This window comes from Tyto alba, unplaced genomic scaffold (assembly GCF_018691265.1).
Source record: "Tyto alba isolate M040663 unplaced genomic scaffold, T.alba_DEE_v4.0 Super-Scaffold_10, whole genome shotgun sequence".
Classification (NCBI taxonomy): Eukaryota; Metazoa; Chordata; class Aves; order Strigiformes; family Tytonidae; genus Tyto; species Tyto alba.
Genome location: NW_024881262.1, coordinates 20,924,032 through 20,946,374, shown reverse-complemented (window position 1 = coordinate 20,946,374; position 22,343 = coordinate 20,924,032). Strand labels below are relative to the sequence as shown.

General features: G+C 45.0%; 1 protein-coding gene across 6 annotated transcripts in view; it reads right to left on the bottom strand.

Moving 5' to 3' along the window:
• Positions 1-22,343, bottom strand: part of PAX3 (paired box 3) — an 81,522-nt gene that overhangs the window by 58,570 nt on the left and 609 nt on the right. For 3 of the 6 annotated variants that reach the window (XM_042800622.1, XM_042800642.1, XM_042800656.1), the window contains exons 2-4: positions 21,436-21,671; positions 19,879-20,008; positions 19,056-19,190 (exon numbers count right to left, since the gene is read on the bottom strand). In XM_042800622.1, the coding sequence (XP_042656556.1) occupies positions 19,056-19,190; positions 19,879-20,008; positions 21,436-21,671 (501 nt within the window). The remainder of the gene's footprint in view (positions 1-19,055; positions 19,191-19,878; positions 20,009-21,435; positions 21,672-22,343) is intronic. The other 3 variants (XM_042800632.1, XM_042800646.1, XM_042800651.1) reach the window with 2 other exon arrangements.

Sequence of the window (22,343 nt, the reverse complement as noted above, 5' to 3'; positions counted from 1 at the left end):
TGCCTCAATAGGAGAAAATGATAGAGGAAAATTATTTTTAAATATGTTCACTTTGTCTCAAAGACAACAACAAAAAAAATAATCAAGCCTTTAATATTCATTTTCTAAGAGTAAGAGTTTAAAAATTAGAAACAACATTTTTAAATTAACAAATAAAAATATTTCATTCTGTGAAATACCGGAGTGATTTTATATAGCCTGAATTCTTCCTTTTGTTTTCTTCAGAACAAAATGTTGCCATAATTGCCATGATGTAATGGAGTTACTTGCTCAATGGACTTGTATCTTCCCAGCAGAAAACACTTCTGAGATCTCCTGATCACCACAACCTCCAAATAGTATTTAGAAATACAGTAGCACAAAGTATTTCAAAGGACATTAACAGTGCTCACATGGAGTGGTGCCAGAAGAGTGTCTTAGAGAAAATAGCCTAGCTTACTAAATTATCCATCACACAGAGCATATTCATAGGATTGGGTTTTGTTTGAAACTTGGGGTTTGGAGTGGGTTGTTTGTTTTGGTTTTTATCTGTTTTGTTTTGGTTTTTAATTTGGAAACTTTAATGGATGTTGACAGCAAGCCCTCCAAGCAGCAAAAGAAACTTTTCTTAATATGCATAAAATTCTTCATTTGCCTCCTTTTACTAATGAAAACAGGTACAGCTTTGCTTAAATAGTTACAAATGCATCTATTTTAACACGTAGATGATTTTCTTCTGGCTGCACAAGCAATGTGCCTGGTCAGACACAGCTCGTCCCCAATACCACCCCAACAACTCCATAGTTTACATATATCTGCTGTGTACATCTGTATGCTTGTGAATGCAAAATATGACACACATCCAACCAGCAGAAGTTACAGAGCATCATACCTTAAAATCTCTAAGATTTCTTAATACATTCAGGGGACTTATATTAGATAAACACATACATCAAACTAAAGTGTGCTTTACCACCTTATTACAGAAGCTGTATTAAAAGTAACCAGAAATCTTCTAGATTTACCCAAAACCATGGCATTATTCATTCCGTAACTTGTTTTATATAACTTAATAGAATAGGGATCCTTTGTAAACATCGACTAATATCCCCAAGAGAATATTACAAAAATAGCTAAGCCTTACAACATAGATAATCCTATACTTGGCAGTACATCCTACATGCCCTTGCTCAGGAAGAAATCCTCAGTTGTTCAAACTGTACAGAATTATCCATCAAGCCAGATTCAGGTCTCTGTTACACTGCTGGAAACCAAGGGACTTCAACAAAGGAACTACTCTGATTTGATGCCAGCAGGCATCAAATTTGTTACCAGGACCAGAATCTGGTCTTAACACATATTCCATATTATGGCACTAATCCCTGCCAATTTATTGGAACATCTATGCAAAGTACAAATTTGTATTGCCTCGGTCTATTATTTTTTGTTTCACAGGAATAGTTAGATTAAGTCAAAATCTCAAATTATGTTGTTTTCCTCTTTGTAACCTATCAAAACATATAAAAGCAGATTAAAAATTGTTCTCTTACTAAAATTTGAATGAGTGATACAAAGCAACTACAGAAACATACAGGAAAAAGGAGATGACGGTAACCAAATCCAAGTGTACTAAACCAGATGCTGAGCTCTTTATACAGCTCTTACCTGTGCAATCAAGGACAGAGACACAGATAGATAAATGTCCAAATACATCCTGAATATTTGTGTAACAGAACCTTGTCAGACAAATCTTCAAGTTTTTATTCTATTTTGATACCTGTAAAGAGTCATTCTGCAAATGCCTGTGGCACTTACTTCATGAGTGATGAACATCTGATGAAAAGTGGCAGCAAAATAAGAGTCCCTCTTGGTCTTCAACTTTCCCCTATCTCAGTCTCTGGCTAACTGACAGTGGTTTAAAGTAGGAGAAGGAATAGGGTAAAAATAATACCCTGAGCTTATCTAGTACTTTTCCACTAGGGAAATCAAAGGACATTTTATTTATTAATTTATAAAAATAAATAAGTACTTTGGAGATGAGAATAGAGAGACACGATCATGGTCAAAAATGTTATATTTAAATTGTAAGAGTCTAAAAATGTTCCATGCAAGCAGGAATAAAATTCTCTCATTTCCCAAATATGTTTTAAGCTCCATACAGCTGATGCAAAAAAAAAAAGGTCTATTATCCAATTCCCACTAACCAAGGCTCTCAGCCCACAACAGAACCAGAATCCAAAATGCTCCTCTTTACTTTTGAAAAACTAAAATCCCACTGACAATGTTCTACCAAATCCAAGCCTGCTGTCCCATTTTTAGCTCTAATTCCTATTTATTCTTTCACCCTTGTCCCAAAATGGAAGATAAAATTAATTGTAACCGATTGTTCACAGACTTGATTTACAGCGAGTTAGATGGCATTGCGTTATGCCAAAAGAAAATGCATGAATAGGTTGCGGTATTGTGCATTTGAAATTTATTACAAAATATCATCTGTTCAGATGACTGTTTTCCACAACTGCACGTATCTTTGTTCTGTTCTCCCCAATGAATACAAACACCCCTTTTCTTTGCTAACTGAAACTCTCTCAGCAATGAAACTGAACTCACCTGAAGCCATCAATGCATCAGTCACCCATCTTTTTTTCACTTACAGATATTTTCCTTACAAGTTTTCTTCGATATGTGTGCAAACCCCTATAGAGCAAATTTAAGTCAAATCAACACTAAGCTGGATTTTCTCAGTTACCTTCCTCTGATGGCTTCAAAGCAGTCCATAGACATAAACTCTGCCTAGATAAATCATGTAATGCACTACTACCAGATATCACTGCAACTGCTACTGTTGTGGGCAAATCACTTATTTTCAACCTAACCCTCACAGAAACCCTGCTTCCTTCAAACAGCCTGACTGAAGCCAAGGATGCTTGGGCCTTGTCTTAACAGGCTTGAGCCAAAAGACAGAGCATGCTGAGACCTTCCATGTCATCTCAAAGTCTTGTTTTCCGTTCTTGAAGCCATCAACTCCAACACAATATGAAACAGAGTTACGGAAACACATTATTGCCAGCTCATTCATAATTACTGGTTCCTCTTCCCTGCCAAGTGCATAGCTAACCAAACGAGGGCTGTCATGGAAAGGGGCTCACACGGTAGGTCTGGGGCGGCTAGATGATCCGGATGGGAACATAGAACAAGCACACAACCAGCCACCACTGGGCTCTTCTTGCAGCACTAAAGTCCAAATACAGGCTAGCACCAGACACGCTTTGAGAAGAACCTACCTAAGTCTTCTCTGATGCTCCGATAAATGCTTCGTGAGAAGGGCGGCCCGGCGCTCTCCTCCCGCCGCTTTGCTGGGTGGCACAGGCCGCGCTCGCTGACGCTCACATGCCGCCCCTGGACACGGGCTGCTCTCTTGCCTGTACAAGCATTTCTCGAGTATTAGAGCCAATATGTTGCAATAGTTCCTTGGTTCCAAAAGGCGACTGTCTTTCCCTACCCTACTCCCCAGAAAGTGAATAGCCTCGCATGCGTCAGCATAGTTTAGGCTTGTGGTATGGACCGCTCTGCTTTGCAGTCTTGGGAAGTCAGAAGAGCTGCCTTCTCTATTATACATCCTCTGGTTTCTCTGTTGTGCCTCTGCCTTTAACAAAGCTTGACATGACACACAGTCTGCTAAAGCAGTGCTATTTTTTTTTTTGCATACCTCCAGAACACAGCCTTGCGGGTAACACTAAAACTGCTGCTTAAATCCATCTTTAATGTAGGTAAATTACTCTAGACTGCTGCATTTAACATCCTGTAAATAAATTCCTAGGTTAATAAAAAAGCTTTTAAAATTCACAAAAATTAAATTATGACGTAAGGTAATGTTGAAGAGCTTTCTCTGGATACTATTTAGAGTTTCTATTTCCTATCACACCAGCATCCCGATTACAAACCCTGACACTTTGCATACATACTGACAGACATGAGGTTCAGTGGTTGTTTTAAGGCACAGCAGTCATAAACTTGGTCTACTTATATTAAAACACATTGGGGCTATTTTCCCACCTTAATGGCAATTTATAAAGTATGAATAATCAGTATTTCTTGGATGCAGAGAAATAGATCATCTTCCCTAGGAACACTGTTCGAAAATGTCTTCCCCTTCCATCTGGCATGGTGCCTTCCTAGCAAGGCAGAAGAGGAATTTCTGAGACCTCTTTATGGATAAACAATAAAAGACTTATGAGATGGTAGAGTTCAGTAGCTTCCAAAAAGGCACATCAGCTGCAGACAGAGATAGTTCAGATTGGGTACTGCAGTTTGCACATGATCTATTGCCTCCTCTACTACAGGAAGAGAGCACCAGTTCCCAGCATGAACAGCTCTCTTACCTCAAGAAAAACCTGTCAGGAAAGAAAGAGCCTAGCAAGTTCTTACTTTGGCCTTTGAAGTTCCTCCTTGGCTGACTGATGCTCACCCACACATAACTAGAAGAAAAGACTTCCATTGTGCCACTCTTTACGCCAAGCATATTATTCTCCAGACAAAAGCTTTCGAGTCTAAGTTTTAAACACACCTCTCTTTAGGGTGTACTATTTCTAAGCCATAAAATAGGGTTTGTTCATTAAAAAAAGAGACAGACAGCTTTTCCCCCTCAGGCAATCTACTCTGCTTGTTAGTTTTTTGTATTACTTTTTGCAAACGGATACCACAGACACACAGCAGTTAGCAACAGAACAGCCAGTTCTCATCCTCAGAAATACAGTATTTTTCCCCAACAGAGTCTCCAGTGGCTTACTGAGCCCAGCTTTAAACATAAAATAGCCATTGTAGGCACTCCCTGGTTTTAGACAAGACCTGGTGAATAATCGCTCTCCCTGAAACCATCTCCAACATCTGGCAACTTGCTGCTATTTGCAGGGTCTGCGCGCTAGGTCAGGGCAGGGATGCAGGAGCAGGGCAGGGGGTTAAGCAATGAACATGCTCAGCACCTGCTTGCTCTCTGCCTGAATCTAATCAGTATTCTCCTCTCATGCCCAGGAATGCTAGAATTCCCCAGTTTCCTCAAAAAACCCAAACTTTTTCCCCCTCAAGGAAAGGGGGGGGAAGGAAAAAAGAGAGAGGAAAGGAAAAACCTCTTAGTTTAGCATCTAACCAAATTTCATTAAAGGCAATGCAAGTCTTGCCATTAAATTCAATAGGCTTTTTTGAGGTTTATGAGAAATCTCACATGCTTGACACTGTTAGTTAGAGAAATTAGTAGCACTAATTTAAAATATATATATATATATATATAAACAATATTACTCTTTAAAAAAAAACAACTGTAACTGCCATTTTCCATGAAACTCTAGAAATCGGTAAAGACTATTTGTATCAGCAACTCTGGAAATCAAATCTTGCCTTACTGTAAGTTGTACTGCAGTTACAAATCTGAAAACTTTTCCTTTTTAAGACCTGTTGACAAGTTCAAACCAGTCTATCAACTGGAACTGGCTCCTCAATTTTTGGCTCATAACTTTATGTCCAAGTCACTAGACTATTTCTCCCTGTCAGGAAAAATGTTTATAAAAGTAAGTATAGATTTAATTAAAAAAAAAAAAAAAAACAAAAAAAAAAACACAACAACAAAAAACCACAGTTCATCTCTAATCAGTCCATGTAACACAAAATCCCACCTCTGAGAGAAATGCATTTTGTTGCACGAAGATTTTATAGTTTAAAATTGTAACTTTCAAATTCTAGCAATATACAACAAAATAATGTTTAAAGCATGATTTTTGTCTCCTGTTTCCATTCAGTTCATATTTCTTTTAACAAGTATATTAGTAAAAAAAAAAAAAAAAAGATATTTAAAGATAAAATATTTAAAGCATCTACCCAGAAGTTATTATAGGTTCTTAGTGAATGCAACAACACCACCCAGTTCTAAAAAACAGTACAAGACCTGTGTGCCCAGTCACAACCACATAAATTTCAAGTATCAAATATTTGCTGAGAACCAAAGATTATTTGCATATACTCTTGAATAAATTTTCTACACCACACATTTGAGAAAATTGCAGGCTATTCATGGGAAACCCAGCAAGAAGTATGTATCATCAATTGCTGTACTCCCATAAACTCATTGTGGCTCAGAGCCTTGATGTGAATTGAGGCAAAACCTCTGAATTCATGAACTTAATCCCAGACCATACTAGTTATTGATCTGCCTTTGCTGTAAATAATAGTAATAAATGTATTAGAAATAAAAATACTGAATCTTGTTCTCCTTCATCAAACTGCACTCACCTGCTGCTCCGAGCAGGGGGTTGCAGCATTACTCTGGTCAGTTAGATGCTCCACACCATGGGCCGCTGGACCAGAGAGTGCTCACTGCTACAAACAACATAGTGTTCCCCAGATCTGCAACCCCAGAGGCTGAAAGCCCAATGGCTCTTCCAGATTACAGTCCTTTCTAGCTACAAAGCATTCGTTCTGAAACATCATTTCATCTGGAGTTACAGTTTCAACAGATGAGCTACGGCAACTGAACCTATATAGCACTCGATTTCCGGATCCCAAACGTTTGGAAATACCATTAAGGGAGGAAAATATCATTGGTCCCATTTTTATCCAGAATAAAAAAGAAAAAGAAAAAGAAAAAAAAAAAGCACAACCCACAAAGATACCAAGAGAAGAGAAGATTTAGCCAAACAAGAACAGCTGACACAGACAGATCTCCTACACCCCATCCACTTCTCCACACATACTACCAGGACACACTGCAACAGGAGGAAAAGGAGAGCACAGAAAGCAAGAAACAACAGCTTCTCCCTGCTCTGGGGATCATGGCCAAGCAGAAGCAGAGACCAGCAACTGGGCAGGAGTGAACAGCCCCATCTCAGTTGGTTCCAGGCACAAGCAACACAGAGAACATCTGAGAAACACAGAGCAAATTATACCAACTCAAACCAGTTCTCTTCCAAATCAAACCCAACTCTTCTAGCACTAATTTTGCTATAACCACTTTTTTCTTGTTTGTTTGTATTTAGAGATATCACTTACTTATAAATACATTAGTCACCAAGATGACTCTTTTCTACTCAAAAAGGGTATTAGAAGAGTTCCCTTGTCCACCTCCAAAGATGCAGAACCACACTCACCGCAACCCCATCAAAAGACTGTTAAAGCCTATGGAAAGATGCCTTCGGCAGCCTCTTTCCCACAGCTGTGGGAACTTCAGCAGCAAACCAGCACCAGCTGTGCAAGCGAGGGGAAACCATTTAGCTTAAGTCACTGGGACCTAAGGCATCTGCTCAAAGAGCTGAATGCCACCAAGTGCAAAGCTCTACCTGCAAAGCACAAGCATGACCACAACGTCTCCACCTAGAGAACACAACAGTCCTGTGGAAGCTTTAAACTTCACATTAAAAAACAAATAAAAAGCACTTCCAAGCCTCCTGGAAGAGAAAGGCAGAACAAAGAGCTCCCCATGTTGGAAATGAAGTAGCCCCAGCTCCCACCTGGGCTGGGAGCCACCCCTGAGCTTAAAGGTACAGCCCCAGCCCTGAATCCTGAGGGCTCTCCTTGCTGCTTCCAGCTCATGCTCAGAAAAGCACAATGGGTCTTTTAACCAAAGGATTGGGCCCTGCAACACTAGCCCAGGGTTCCCCAAGAGTATGCCACTCCTCAAAACCCCTGAGGCTAAAGTGAGGAGAGTAATATAGCAAGAAAACAAAGTGCATCCAAAGGAGTTCCCCCTTTGCTGTCCCAGGAAACCCATCATTCTGCATGCCCTCCCTATGCTAGCCAGTGGCCAAAAAATAAGCACCAGGTGACATATTTCTTTATCAGAGTGACTTTTCTGCATGATAACACCTAAGACTGCAAACAGATGAGTCCCTACACTACACTTTGATCACCTGGAGGATTGTTTTTATTGCCCTTCTAGAATTTTCTGGGGTGTTTTATGTTTTATTTATAATTACCATTATCAGGATTCAGATTCTAGGTATATTTAGGATTCTTTAATACTCACTATAAATTTTTGTCTATGATTTACTCTTTCAGGACTGATAAGTCTGTTTCTGATGTCAGATTAAGAAAAATATTTATGACATCAACCATCACTCCATCTTTTTGACTGCCAGCACAGGAGAAATACAATAACTTTGAATCCTAGCTTATTTTAAGTTATCCCTTGCACAAGTGACCTCTAAGAGTTCAGAGAAAAATCTTCTTTATGTCTGTCATAGTGTAGAGTTTGACAACCATTAGAATTAGAGCTCCTGATTTCTTCCCCAAAATTTCATTTGCTGTGTTGATTAGGATCAAAGGTTGAGGGGAGGAATGCAGTTTAGGAGGACAGAGCACGCCTCCCCTTGTGATACCCTTCAGCCAAGGAGGAGCCAGAAATCAGACTGAGCAAGCAGCACTCTGCCTCCCATCCTGCCGGGACGGATGGAGCAGATTGGTTACAGAGCTTCTTGCAGCAGAACCAGGGGTTTTGTTTGCCTTTTTTTGCTAAATCATGTGTTAGGAAATTTTGAAGTGCAGTTCTCTAAAACAGCTCTTTTTAGTTTGCTCTGCTTGTAACATTTTAACTACGCTTGCTTGCTGTGACATATCTCTTATTTACCAACAAAAACAGACGTTTAGTGCTATAAAGTCTTTCTAAGTCTGAGAAAGTGAATGCATTCCCTCAAATCTGAAAGGTAATTAAACTTTTCATATCAGGGCCAAATTCAACCCTAAGTAACCTGCACAGCCTTGCTGAGAGCAGGGGATTGTTTGGATGTAAACTAAGGTATAATTTGGTCTCAAGAACCTTTTTAAACATAGAGGGAGAAGGAAATAATAAAAAAGATAAACAAAATGTCTGCTGTATGCAGCCATTTTGCATTTTCACCAGGAGAAGTCAGCATCCCGAAAGACTGCAGTACTTTTCGCTGCTGAAGTCGCTGCCAGGCAGCAGCTCAGCGCAGGGTGGCCCAAATCACTGGCCCCAGCACAAACAACATGCAGGTTGTGCCAGCCTTGGTGCTGCTCAGAAGAGGTGGACAAGCAGTTAGTTTTAAGGGCTTTCCAAAAGGTAACCCTGCATCTGTTGAAAAACAAATTGTGGGTGCTAAAGCAACAGGTGTTTGTGCGGTCTTCTGTACAGCTGCCAAATATTTGAGCAGTTTTGCTTGATCCTGTCGATTTAAAAGGGAGCAGGTCCAATCAACTGTGCTAAACCGGGGTTGAACCCACACGACTTTTTCCTAACTGCAACATCTATTGTATGATCTTCCAAATAGATTCCTAAGTGGTTTCTTCTATTATTTGCCAGTTCCACAAACAGCGGCAAAGAACATATTTCAGCTATATATACCGTACACGTAATTGCTACCATAGGCAGTAAGAGAGGTTTGAGCATACAGTGCCTTTCTCTGCACTTCACGCATTAAAAATTTAAAGAAAAATATGCAGAAAAATTCATAGACCTCCCTCCACAATACTGCACCATAAAGGTTTGATGACTACTCACTTAAAACATGACTCCTTGTGCAAACAGTTCCTAGTCAGATAACTTTTCTGGCTTTGGTGAAGTGGGTAAATTCAATTTGCAGGATGGTTTTGAAACTATCCCTTCTTACGTGTAAATACTGGTAATCTAATTTAGCATTGCTCACACATCAGCATCAGTCCACCAGCTGCAGTGGAATTAATCTTGATTTATAAATGGAATTCCTGAGGTTTGGGGTTTTTTTTCCAAAATCCATATTTTGAGGATTTTATTGTGAAAATGGGAAAATAGTATATTTCGCTTTTCATTTTCACATTTCTTTAGCTAAACATTTGCCACTTCTCTTCTTTCTGCCAAAATGCCTTCTTTCTGAAAACAACTTATTTTGCAGTTCATGAAACCAGTGGAAACCTGACTTCCAGCTAGCTCTGTGCAGGCTTTTTCTCACCACTCAGCCTGACTGGAGGGGCTGGGTAGGTGTCAGAGTCCTCACTGGGACACTGATCCCCACAGCTCACCCTCCAACCCTTCAGCACTTCACACCAGATCAAACAACCAGCCCTTAGGTCAAAATGAAAAGGAAGTCCTGCCACACCATCTTCAGTAAAAAGGGATTTTCTGTGGAAGCATTCCCTGCTGCTCCTTTAGCCTGGTTTCTATAAAACTTGTCTATATTAATCTCCACCTTTCCCTGAGCCACTTAAAGACACAGAGATGGAAAGCAGTTTTAAGTCCAATTTAGTTACACTGAGTATGTTGGTGCTACTGCCTGGCAGCGGGTATATGGATTATACACTGGTTACATTTTTAACAAAGAAAGTAATTTTGCCAAAAGAACTGTAGTTGTTATTGCTTTTCTGGGCTGGTCTATGGAATAGATCCTGATTATATTGGCATGAACAGTCCTACTCATTTAAATAAGGTGAATAAGATTTGACATGGGCTGAATAAGCTGTCTGCTTGCAGCAATGTCAGCTGCAGACAGTTTATTCCTCATACGATTCAAACCACGGTGATCTATGTGGCATTATATCTGATAAAGAAATTACTACATAGTCATTTTTGGATCAGACATCCAACATGAGGCATATCACAAATACAGAAATCCTTAAGACAGGTCCTTATATGGACTTGTGCATGATAAAAACATCGGTCATGTTTGGCAGAAAGTCTGCATCCAGGCAAATAGCCATTTAAAAATATCAAAAGGTAGAATGTATATTGCTGTCCTCACTGAAGATCTCCATGGAAACGAACAAGTTGAGTTCATGGACTTGAAGGAAATTTGTACCTACAGTTCTTTCATATAATTTTAGCTGTTACTCTGGGGCAAAATGTCTCCTAAAGCAGCTGAGTACTTGTAAAGTATGAACAGACTGATATTTTATTCAGAGAGAACCAGACAAAATGAAAGCAGAGAGTATTTAAGAAAGGGAATGAGAAAATGCTGATTTAAAAAACTCTGGTTTAGCCCTTTACTCTGTGCGTCACTACAGCAGAGGAGGCTCACCCACGTAAAAATCAGTGCAACAGAAGGAGAGGCTCTCCAGATTTACCAGGCTTTTTACTACTGTCTGTGAAACTAAATTTCTGTGTCCAGATATGCCAGTGGAAGCAGCGGGACCTGGATCTAACGCTCACATACCCTACAATTCAGATGAAACTTCATATCATAATTACAAGCCAACATAGCACATCCAGATTGCACAGCCTCTTCTACTGAGGATGTGGTGGAATATATTTTACTATCTCTGAAATAAGTATAACTTTCTGTAATGCAACAAGGAACCGATTATTCTCAAGGAGTCTTGATTGTTTTTCTGCACAGATTCAATTTTCCCCCCTTTTTTGACGAGGAGCAGTACAACTATCCTCGCTGATGCAAGTGAGGTCCATAAAACCAAAACTGAAGAAAATGCACAAAGAAATGCAGCAAGCTTGTTTGTGTCCCCTTTATACTGAGAGCCCGGCCAGGAGAACTGACTGGCTTCTCAAACTCCCTTTTATTGGCAGCCCTGGACCATTTATTTCCTATGTGATTTGGTATACAAAGACAACTTTTTTTTTTTCCCTTTAGGCTACACTCATCAAAAAGATTACATGCAACAAAATTAGTTTAATTAAAATTCAGTTAGATACAACATATTTTACCTGTCATAATAGTAAAATTTCAGTGCACCATATACTAAAAATAAACTGATTCAAACAAAACCAAATCAAATCATGCTAAAGAAAAATCCCTCACAAAACTCTAAGAGCATACAGTGCATACAGCCAACAGACCATGCAAAATAAGGATTCCGTTCAAATTTCACATCTCATTAAAGACAATTTGGCCATTAATCCATGCGGGTTTAGGAGCAAAGAAGGATTTTCCAAGACAGATAAACTGAAATGATCCTCCTTTGATCTCCGAGGTTAAGAATCAGCAACAATGGAAGATGAACAACAAGGGGCAGAACTACTGGCCTTTTTATGTGCCACAATGACATCAGCAAACAACTACTTAATCAATATTTGGCCAGGGACACTGAAAACTTTCTTTTCAAATTTTAATTCCTGGTTGTAAAACAACTGTAGGGCAACCAGCAAGATAAGACATTAAACTGACTGCTTAATTGCCTTTTACTGTCTTACTAGTTATATATGCACATTCTTAATAGTTCGTGAATCTTTATTTACTAGGATGAATAAATGACCTGTCAACAATTACATCAAACTCCACTAACTAAATAATCTTGGCGCATGACACACTTTAACTCTAATGTGTCCTCAGTGAGTTTTAATTTCATTACACTTCACTTTTTTTTCCTAGGCAGAGTGATTTAAACTGAATTAGTTTAACAGCATGGGGCAGCAGTACTCCAGGGCAAGTAGAGTAAAAAGTTGTGCTCACACTACGCTAAACAAGGTCTTGCAGTGAATTATGTTACTGTACATCACTTTTATTAGCCAGAGAGCTCAGCGTTTGGGGAACACTTGGAAGTATCCTGCTGCATTTTTATTTATAAATTTTGTTCTTTCTCAAGCCACATGTGTTTGTTACATAGGATTTAAAGTGACATTTACATGGAGAAATCCACACTGACTGGCTTGCTCTGATTTATTGCTTTGCGTTTCACTCAATTTCTTCTTAAATTAACCAGAGAGCACTTTGTAGTTCTGCTTCATTTCCCAATGCAGTTTTATTACACAGCTCTGGGGACTTGTGATAATTTATCACTATCAACTTTATTGGCTTCCCTCTTCTAAACCCTCTTCCAACCCTTATCAATAAGTAAACCTAATACCAAACCTTCCCCAAGTGAGTGTTAGATAAAAGCATCGTCTTTGACTGATACAACAGAGAATTACTATTCGAAATCAGACCTGGAAAATAATCTGTTTTAATGATTTAATCAACAACAACTTTTACTTTCAGCATTAATTGCTGATTAGCTTTTTATCTAACTAAAACCTCTGTCTGTCTGCTGATTCCATCATACCCTCTGTGTAAACACAGATACAAAGATCCTTACCCTTGATGAGCTTTGCCAGAGATATTAGAGTCACACTCTCATTTAGTGGGTTCTTTCTAATAACAGAATAGAACAAATTTGGGCCCCATTCCTGCCTGCCCCAACCCACATGAGTAACTTTACACACATGAATAGATCCTTTGAGTGGGACTCCTCACTGTTACCCACATATGATAGCATCTGCGGAACTGGAGTCTGATACCCGATCCAGTAAACCCATTTTACATCCTAAACCTGAGGATTTCCCCCAGAGCTGCTGTTGCTCAGCATGTTACAGAGCTGGTTGCAAAAAGAGCCTGATCTCTACCATGGTAAATTCCTACTGACGTCAAGGATTTTGCAATCATAGGAGAATCCAGAAAGCCAAAGATAAAAATCACATTTTCATAGCAAGTCCTAGGCACACTGAAGTCAATCGACTGTGTTTCTTGCCTCAGCCTTTCCAGAATAACACTGTGTAAATCTAACAGATTATTGAGATTTTCAGAGCAACCAAATAAGACACAAACTTGAGTACAAATTTAAGTTAATCAGCTGCTGTGTGTGAAGCAATCCTGATATTTGCTAAAATAACATTTGCCTGTGTTCTAGACATATGCAGTTAGAAAAACTGGAAAGGATGCCCACAGCAGTTCTGTTTGAATAGGCGCTGACTCTTTTTCAGTTGAAGAAAGTGTCCCTATAATAGCAAAACATGCAAACCTATTAATGAAATCATGATTTCAAGAGATGTGGTGTATCTATGTATTACTTCAGAGAGCCGGGGCTAGACAGAGTAACACCCTTTCTTCCCACAGCTGGAGGTATTACTAGTGCTTATGTAAGGCGATTAGCGTGCAGTGAGTCTGACAATTAGAACTCTCCTCAAAGTCCCTCAGCTCGCCTCCAAGACAGGAGAGCATGGGCTGCTCCCTGCATCTCTGGAGCAGCAAACTCTGCTCTGAAGTCACCCAAAACACAAACATTTAGCACCTTTCTGAAAATGCTCAGCATGCTGGGACATTGCACTCTTGCTGGTTATTGATCATTGAGGTTATCGGTTACTATAATTAGTTCAGAACAATGATCTGAAAGTGGGATCCTGGCCCAGAGCCCCACAGTGACAACGGGTCAAGCAGAAGAAATAAATTTATACTGGGTTTGCGTGGCATCACCTACACCGATTTGCACTTGTGCAGCACTTGGCTTTTCTGTCCAGGACCGGACTCTCACACAGTATCCAGATACGAGAAAAGAAAGGGGAAAAAGACAGACAGAAAATACCGTTAGCACTATCTGCCTTGAGCCAAATCCTGCAGTCACTAGGGAGTTTTTCTTAATTAAGCACTATTTTCTTGTCAGCTTTGAGAGCCTCAGAAACAAAATTCTGTTCAAGTTACACAAGCTGATTTCTTAGACCTGCTAGTGACCAAATATGTAGAGTACTGTATGAAATTCCAGACTCAAGCAGATAATTGCCTGCAGCCACAGTCATCACATTTCATTCAATAAATGAATCTTCACTGGGAACATTGAGCGAGAGAACACATTGTGCTTCCCAGCCATAAGACACAACAGTATTTCACACAGCCAGTAAGTCCTCTTACGCCCTGGGACGGGACGCCGGAGCAAAATCACAACAAGCCCTGCATCAGAAAATCACAACCAAAATCTAATTCGGCAACTGCCTCGTCCCATGCTCCGGCCACTAACCCAACAGTCCATGATGCAGAAATGAATGGGATGACTCAAACTGGTATCTGGTGCCTGCATGTTAATCCTATCCCTTAATTAACTGCCTTTATTAGTTTAGCAACCTAAAAATAACTGGCTGCATGATACTGACCAAACCTAATCAAAACATCTGCAAGCCCATCTAGCCTGAGCTACCCTTTAGATCATGTGCCACCACTTCAAAGCCTGTGCATCAAGTCAGTAATTGTAACATTGCATCTAAATATTTAAGCTAGGGGCTGGTAGTCGCGTGTCCCATTTACAGTCAGCATCTGTCCTCTAATTCCATTACAGTACAAAGCAAAAATGTTTCCCAAAACTCACAAACAGGAAAAGCATCACACAGCTAGAGAAGCAGCAGCAGCTTGAACTTTCTAGCTGCTGAGCGGGGCTTTTGTGCTAAGGTCCCTTTTTTTTTTTTTTTCGCCCCTTCAAACTCCCCACATACACACACAAAAATAGGGGTGGTGCCGAAATTGTATTAATGTGAGCCTCAGGCACACAGAAAAAAAAAAAAAAGAAAAGAGGAAGGGGAGGGAGAGGGGGGGAAGGGTTTGGTCCAAGATGAAAGTAAGAAGGAAATAAAGGAGGCAATTTAGTCTGCTGTAGCCTGAATTGCTCTCAGTACAGCCAAGGGTAGAGGCTTGGGATGAGTAGGGCCCTTTTTGGACGGGTGCGCATGACTGGGGGAGGATCCGCCAGGACAGGGCCTGGGGGCCAATTCCGCTGGCCGGGAACAGAGGCCCCCTTTGAGGCCGGGCGGGGGGGTCCCGGCCCCAGCCCCAGCCGCCCGCTCGCAGCGGCCCGGGGACCCGCTCTACGCCCCATCGTTTGAGTGCTGAAAGCCACCGGTTTCTGCCAGAAAACAACAGCTATCTTATGAAGGGGGGAGTTATCAGATTAGTCAGCAAACCATGCCGCGCATAACTCCCGCTAAAGGTACAAGCGACTCCCTCTTCTGTAGCAGTTATGCTAAAAATATGCCCTGATGTGCCATATAAAGGCACAGAAGTTTCTCTCTCATGTTCTTTATTTATGGCTTATGCCTTTAAGAAAAATTTATCACGCATGCAGAAATACAGATATGCTATTATAGAATTCTAAGCTTCCTGATACGCACTGTAACAATCCAGGTTTTCTTTAAATATATATTCAAAATCAGGCTAGAGGGTGACAGTGGCAGAAATGCCAAAATACAGCAAAGCGGTCTGCACATGTGGCATCTGTAAACGCCGGTGAGAGAACCCTATTTAAGTGTTTGTGAACACAGGCCAAAACAGAATCACAGCGGGGCATATGAAAGTTTACCTACACTTATATATGCGATGGGAGAAATCCCAAGCCACGTGATACACTGTTTCTAGCGCACATTTTTCAAAAATATCATGTTTCTCTTCTCTCAGATCCCACTCTGCTCTAAGTACTCCCCAAATCCCAAATCTTGAATTAGCTACCCTTAAAATTATAATTGTTATCCTTGCCCATGGAAAAAATGCCTCTCCCTGAGCCACCCAAATGCCCGCGGTGAGGAGGGGATTTCGGGCAACGTCGGCAAGTCTCCAGCACTAGATGTGGGCTCCCGAGCAGGAGAACGACTCAGTCCCAGGACTGGCATTCTGACCTAGCCCACCGCCTTCCCTTGCACCTCCCTGCACCCATGCTCCTGCCACCGGGCTACCTCGAGCCCCTGAGACAAGAGCTATAAAAGTTACTCTAAAAATTACTCCTGCTACAAAAGACTCCACACTGTCTTCACTCCGTAACACGGAGCGCTCTCACAGACAGCGCTTGGCGGTGAGCTGCCACGCGAGGGTTCTGCTGCGCCCCACCGGGATAACCTTCGGACATACTGCAAGCCACCCGAGTGTCGGGGAGGGCACCCTCTGCCACACCAGGCCTCGCAGCCAGGCTGGTGGGCACTGGCAAATACAGTCCTGCAGCATCAGAATCCTCAGGAGTGGTGCCAGTTATTTCAGGAAGAGAGCGACATCTGACCTGGTGATTCTTATAGATGAAGTGAAATCGAAGCTCCTCTGCTGTCAATGGCAGCTGAAGCAGAACCTTTTTTGGTGGCAGGATACAAAAAATAGTGATGGACTTACTTTATGGCTATTTTTCTCTTGTAATAGGCTCACTGGTCTGTTGTCCCTATAGTCTCACACTATCCATAAGGCATGTGTATGGTAACAATTCCTTCCTTGAGCAGCAGCTCTCTCTTGCCGCAGCATCCCGGCCACTCCCGTAATAAGATTAAGCAACAGCTTGCTAGTTGGGGGTGGGGGGAGCAGGCTGTTGCTGCAGGGAAGAGCACGCTCCCCCTCCAACTGCCCAAACCTTCCCAGGAACTGTCACAGAACAGACGGGATTATCAAACTGCCATTTGCACAGAACCGCCCGGCCACCTCCATCCAGCAAAAACCTGCATGCTCAAGGACAGGGAAGGGCTGTGCTACCCCATTTTGTCGAGGGAAATTTTGCCACTGATTGAACTTGGCAGAAGCAAAGTAGGACACTCACACCCGCAGAAAGTGAAGGAGAGGGTACGTCGGAGGGGCAAGAACACAGCCTCCTCATACACCCGTGCCGAGGGGCACGAGCGAGCCTTTGTTCGCAGCGAGGCACCGCCAGCCCCACCGCTTTTCCTGCAAGAGTCTCGGGGTCTCCCCAGGCTGGAGGGTGGCAGCTGTGTGCCCAGACACTGATTTATGGTAGATAAGGAGCCCCACTTTAAAGAGCAGGGAGTCAGAGAACTACCAGACTGTTTCAAAGAGAAGTAGGGGGGTGGGTTATATTGAGAATAATATTTTTTCTTTCTGTCTCTATTAATTACTCTTTGTTCCATAAAGCAGGGATATTATCAAGGCTTCCTATCGTCCATTTCTAATTTCTGCCTTCCTGAATTTCTCAGCAGAGAAGCTAGTTATTTTAACAACTAGGGAACTGAATTTAGCTGTTTTTTCTTTGCTGCACATCTCAGAACAATCCTCTGTTGAAGGAGATACTGGAGGAAAGTCTGGACTGATCACATAGGGGCAGCTAGACTGGGCAATCAACCTGTGCCTTCTCTTAGAATCTCTTACTTCATTAGCATCTTCTGTGTGTTTGTGTTACACACATCCGCACAAACACAGACACGCAGAAGATGAGGCTTCCTTGAAAGCTTTAATAACAAACTTAAAAACTAAGTTTTGGGAATGTTTTCAGGTTTGCTCCTACACAACAAGGAGATACCCTGATGTTAAAGAACAGGTTTCAGTTGTCCTTCTTGAATGGCATTCAGAATCTCTAGATGTCTAGAAATGCTAGTAACATTTCCTAGGTAAAGCCAGCTAATTTTTCCACGGTGGAGAGTCCATAAAACTGCGTGGAGCATCAGCTATTAGGGGCTCATTGAATAATTCATCCCTCATTGCAAGACCATAATGTCTTTTCTCAGGCTTTTGTGGGGCTGTTTTCTCTTCTTTTCTCCTTGAATTATAAAAAGGTTGCCTTCTTTTGTTCACATCAAGCTGCTGCTAGCTGAAGCTTTGTCTGTGCAAAGCCAAAGTGTGAGTTTCAATGGACTCCCCCCTCTTTGTTTTCCAAGTTCATCTCCAAGTGTAGATTGTGTATAGAAGGCTTTCTTTGTAAAAGCTGGAAAAGTTGTACAAATGTTTGACCAGCTCATTTGGTACTTTTGTCTCGCCTTCTCCAGTGCCTGTGCATGTGCTGGGCAGCCACTTCCACGCACAGGCCGCCCAGCCGGGCCCTCGCCTGCCCCTCCACTCCGGCCCGGCTGGGGAGCTGGGCACGATCGCAGCAGCTGCCCCCCTGGAGCAGCCCTTCACCTCCGCCTTCTCCAGGTTGCAACCTCCTCGCAGTCCCTGGCCAACCACCAACACAAGCTTTTCCCCCCAGTTTTAAGTGGAGAAGAAATGAAATGTGCAGCATCCTGCCCTGCCCACAGCTTCCAGGACTCGAGGCTCTGCAGCTTCTGGCTACAACCTCCTCCCTTCTGTGGAGCTGCCACCTTTTGCTCGGTTTGAGCTGGGAAAGCAGCCCCTGAGCGGCCGTGCCGGGGGCTCTGCAGCCAGCTCCAGCCCTCCCCTGCTTCCCAGCCCCCGGCCCTGCTATTGAAAGACAAACCAGTGGCCACCCCCATCTTTACCCCCACTTCCGCGCCATTCCCGCACGCTGCAGGGTCATACTGGTAAGGGAACAGGACAGGGTGGGATGTGGCAGCCGCCCCACTGGGGTTAGCTCCCCCTGCACTGGCCCCAGTATGAGCTCCGGGAGAAGGGAAGCAATACCCACCACCAGCACCCCGGGGCTGGCACTGGCCGGTCCCAGGGCTCCAGGGAGAGCTCAGTGACCCGGGACTTTACCTCTTTCGCTGAGGATGCCGTCAATGCTGTGCTTGGCCTTCTTGTCGCCTTCTTCCACCTCCTTCCTTTCCAGCTCGGCCTCCTCTTCCTCGCCTTTCCCAAACTTGCTCCGCAGGATGCGGCTGATGGAGCTCACTTCGGGGGGAGCGCAGAGCTGTGACCGGGCTCGTCCCCAGCAGCCCCTCGCAGCGGTGGGGCCAGGCTGGGGAGCCGAGCCCCGCATCACTGCTGCTGCCCCATGTACCCCCCCCGGCTGCTGCCAGTCGGGGCCTTTCGGGGGGGAGAGGGGGGCGGCCGCCCGCTGCCCTCCCCGCGGGATTTTCCACGGAGCACCGTCCCGCACCGCTCTCCAGAGCCGGCTCAGCGGCCCGGCGAGTTTTAGTTTGGTTTTTTTTTTTTTTTTTTCTCCCGAACGCAGGCAGTGGGTGATGAGAAAAGCCCACGGACACACGCACAAACACCGCACCGGCTCCGTGTGCTCCCCCCCACACACACCGGCAAACAACCCACGGGCACAGGGAGCTGGGCTCCCGGCTCCGGGTCCCTGGCAAGCCCCGGGCTCTCCCTCGGCCGCAGCCCGGCGGGGAAGCGGGGGGGGAGGAGGAGGGGAGGGGGATGCAGTTGCGATTTAATTGAAAACACCCCCACCGAGAGAGCGCGGGAATCCTCCCGGGACGCGCCCGGCTTCACCAGCACCAGCCCGGCCCGGGGCTCCGCTCCTGCCGGCTCCGGGGCTCACCCCGGGGGTCGCGCCGCCCTCACCGTGCTGTCCCGGCCCTCCGGGACGTGTCCGACCCCCCCCCGCCCGGGCGGCACCCCGTACCTGACGGCACCGTGTTGCGGTCACACACCCCGTCCTTCAGCAGCTTGTCCCGGATCTCCCAGCTGAACATGCCCGCGTTTTCCCGCTTGTATTCCTCGATTTTCTTCTCAACGTCCGGCGTCGTCACCTGCTTCAGTAAAGACAAGGCGAGCGGGCACGGTCTGCAGGGCCGGGAGCGGCTGCGGGAGCCCGGGCTGGGCCGCCGGTACCCCCTGGTACTCCCCGGTACCGCCGGGGCCTCCCCGCCGCCGCCGGCGAGAGCAGACACCGGCCGCGCTTAGAAACCCCGTTATAAAACACCCCGAGGACGGTCAAGTTAAAATCCGAGGGGACATAATAGGTAACAACGGGCCCGCGTAGCAGAAGCACCCCCGGGGTTAAACGCAACTTCCCGGGAAATCCTCCGGGATTGCAGGGGGAGGTGGGATCGAGCCCTCGGCAAGGAAAACCCCGAATCGGGCAGCACGGGCTGCCGTGCGGCCGAGAAGAAAATCCCGGGGAAACTCTGGATCGCTCTCAAAGGAGGACTCCGTGTCAGCGAAGCTCGAAGTCTGTAAAGTTTCGGCAGGACAAAGTTTGCAGCGCCAAATAAAAAGTAGCGTAATAAAAAACGCTGAGAGGTCCGAGTAGCAAGAGGTTTCTTCGATGGCCTCGTGATTTTAAAATCAAGCCGAATTCAAACAAAACAAAGGTCTCCCGGCTGGGAACAGCCTTTCGTTCGGGTAACTCGCTTTTGAAAAAATATCTCTAGTCCTAACACCAAAAGGGAAAGTTCAGGCATCGCTACTTTAGAAGCGACAAAGGAAAAAAAAAAAAAGAAAAAAATCTAGCAGCAACTTTCGACAGAAACTCAAGCCTTTACTTCGCTTTTGTGGGAATGAAAAGCTATAGGAGGAGGAGGCGGCTACTCTTGAGACACGAATCCATATTTGTCTGCATTATTGTGAGCGCAAAGTTTTTAGCGGTGTAGCTATAAATACACACAACTTTGGAGCGGACAGAAGAATAAACAGAGTAGGAGAAGGAGCAGTAGGCAGGCAGACAGACAGAAATACGGGTAATTTTTTTTTGCGCTTTTCAACGAAAGAAACGAGGGCCCGATCCCGCCGCGCCGTGCAAGCCCTGACATCTGACCGACCGCTTCCCCGCTCCGTCCCGTCAGCGCCGAGCCCACCCGCGGCTCCCGCGGGGCTGAGCGTGGGGCACTCGGGGCTTTGGACAGCCAAACGTTTAGGAAACGACCACTTTCTCCCTAGTTTCGTTTTAGAAGTTATTTTTTTTTTAAATAACATTTTCTTAATTAAAAAAAAAAACTAAAAAACGCCAAAAATATTTTTCAAAACCTCGGAAAGTTTCAGAGCAACAGGCGGTGCCGTGGCCGGTGCGTGTCTGCGCCCACCCGCGGTCCCCGCACGGTGCCCCCGGCCCTCCCGGGGTGCCACCTCCCCGCCCGCAGATCCCGGTGCCGGCCCCCCCGGGCCGGGTCCCGGCTGGGCCTCGCTCCCCGCCGCCGCGGCCGGGGTTTGCCCGGCTCCGGGCGGGAGCGGAGGGGCTCACCTTGGGCTTGCTGCCGCCGATGGCCCCCGGCCGGATGGAGCCCGTCTCCTGGTACCTGCAGAGAATTTTGGAGACGCAGCCGTGGGACACTCGCAGCTGGCGAGAGATGACACAGGGCCTTATGCCATGGTGGGCCATCTCCACTATCTTGTGTCGGATATGGTTGGGTAAAGGCCTGCCATTGATAAACACTCCTCCGAGCTGATTGACTCTGCCCTGGCCTAGAGGAGTAGAGACTAGAAAAGGAGGGGAGGGGAGGCAGGAGGGGGAAATGGCGTTAACGTCTCCTTCGGATCCTGCTGGGTCTTTTTTTGTTGTTGTTGTTATTGTTTTTTTTTTTTTTGTCGTTGCTTTTCTGTAAGGCAACTCGCCGCCACCCGCCCCCTCCCGCCCAGCCGCCCCGCAGCGCGCCCGCGGCCCGCCGGCCCCCGCGGAGGCCCGCGGAGGCGCCCGGGCGGGCAGGGGAAGGCGGCGGGGCGGCTTCACCTGTTGCACTCACGCCGCAGCCGGGTTTCAGGGCTTGCCCGCGCCCCGCGGAGAAGGGGGGAACCGCTGCGGGGCAGCCGGCGGTGTCCCCGGGCGGCTGGGGGGCCGGCCCGCGGCTCGGCAGCCCCGGGGTGCGGCGGGGGGAGCCGCCACAGACGCCCGAGCTCCCCCGGGGCACCGGCCTGCGGGGTCCCCGGCGCTGCGGGGCTCTCGCCCCGCCGCTGCCCGGAGGAAGAACCACCGCTCGCCGCGGCCCGGCCCGCCCGGGGCAAGCCCTCGCTTCTAAAGTCTCTTTCGATTTCGTTTAGCTCGCTTTTATTGGATTTTATTTTATTTTATTCCCCCCCCCCCAACTTTTTCCCCTGTTTTTTCTCTCGCTTTGAGCTCTCCAAATCACTGCCCTTCACTCTGCTAAGGAATGG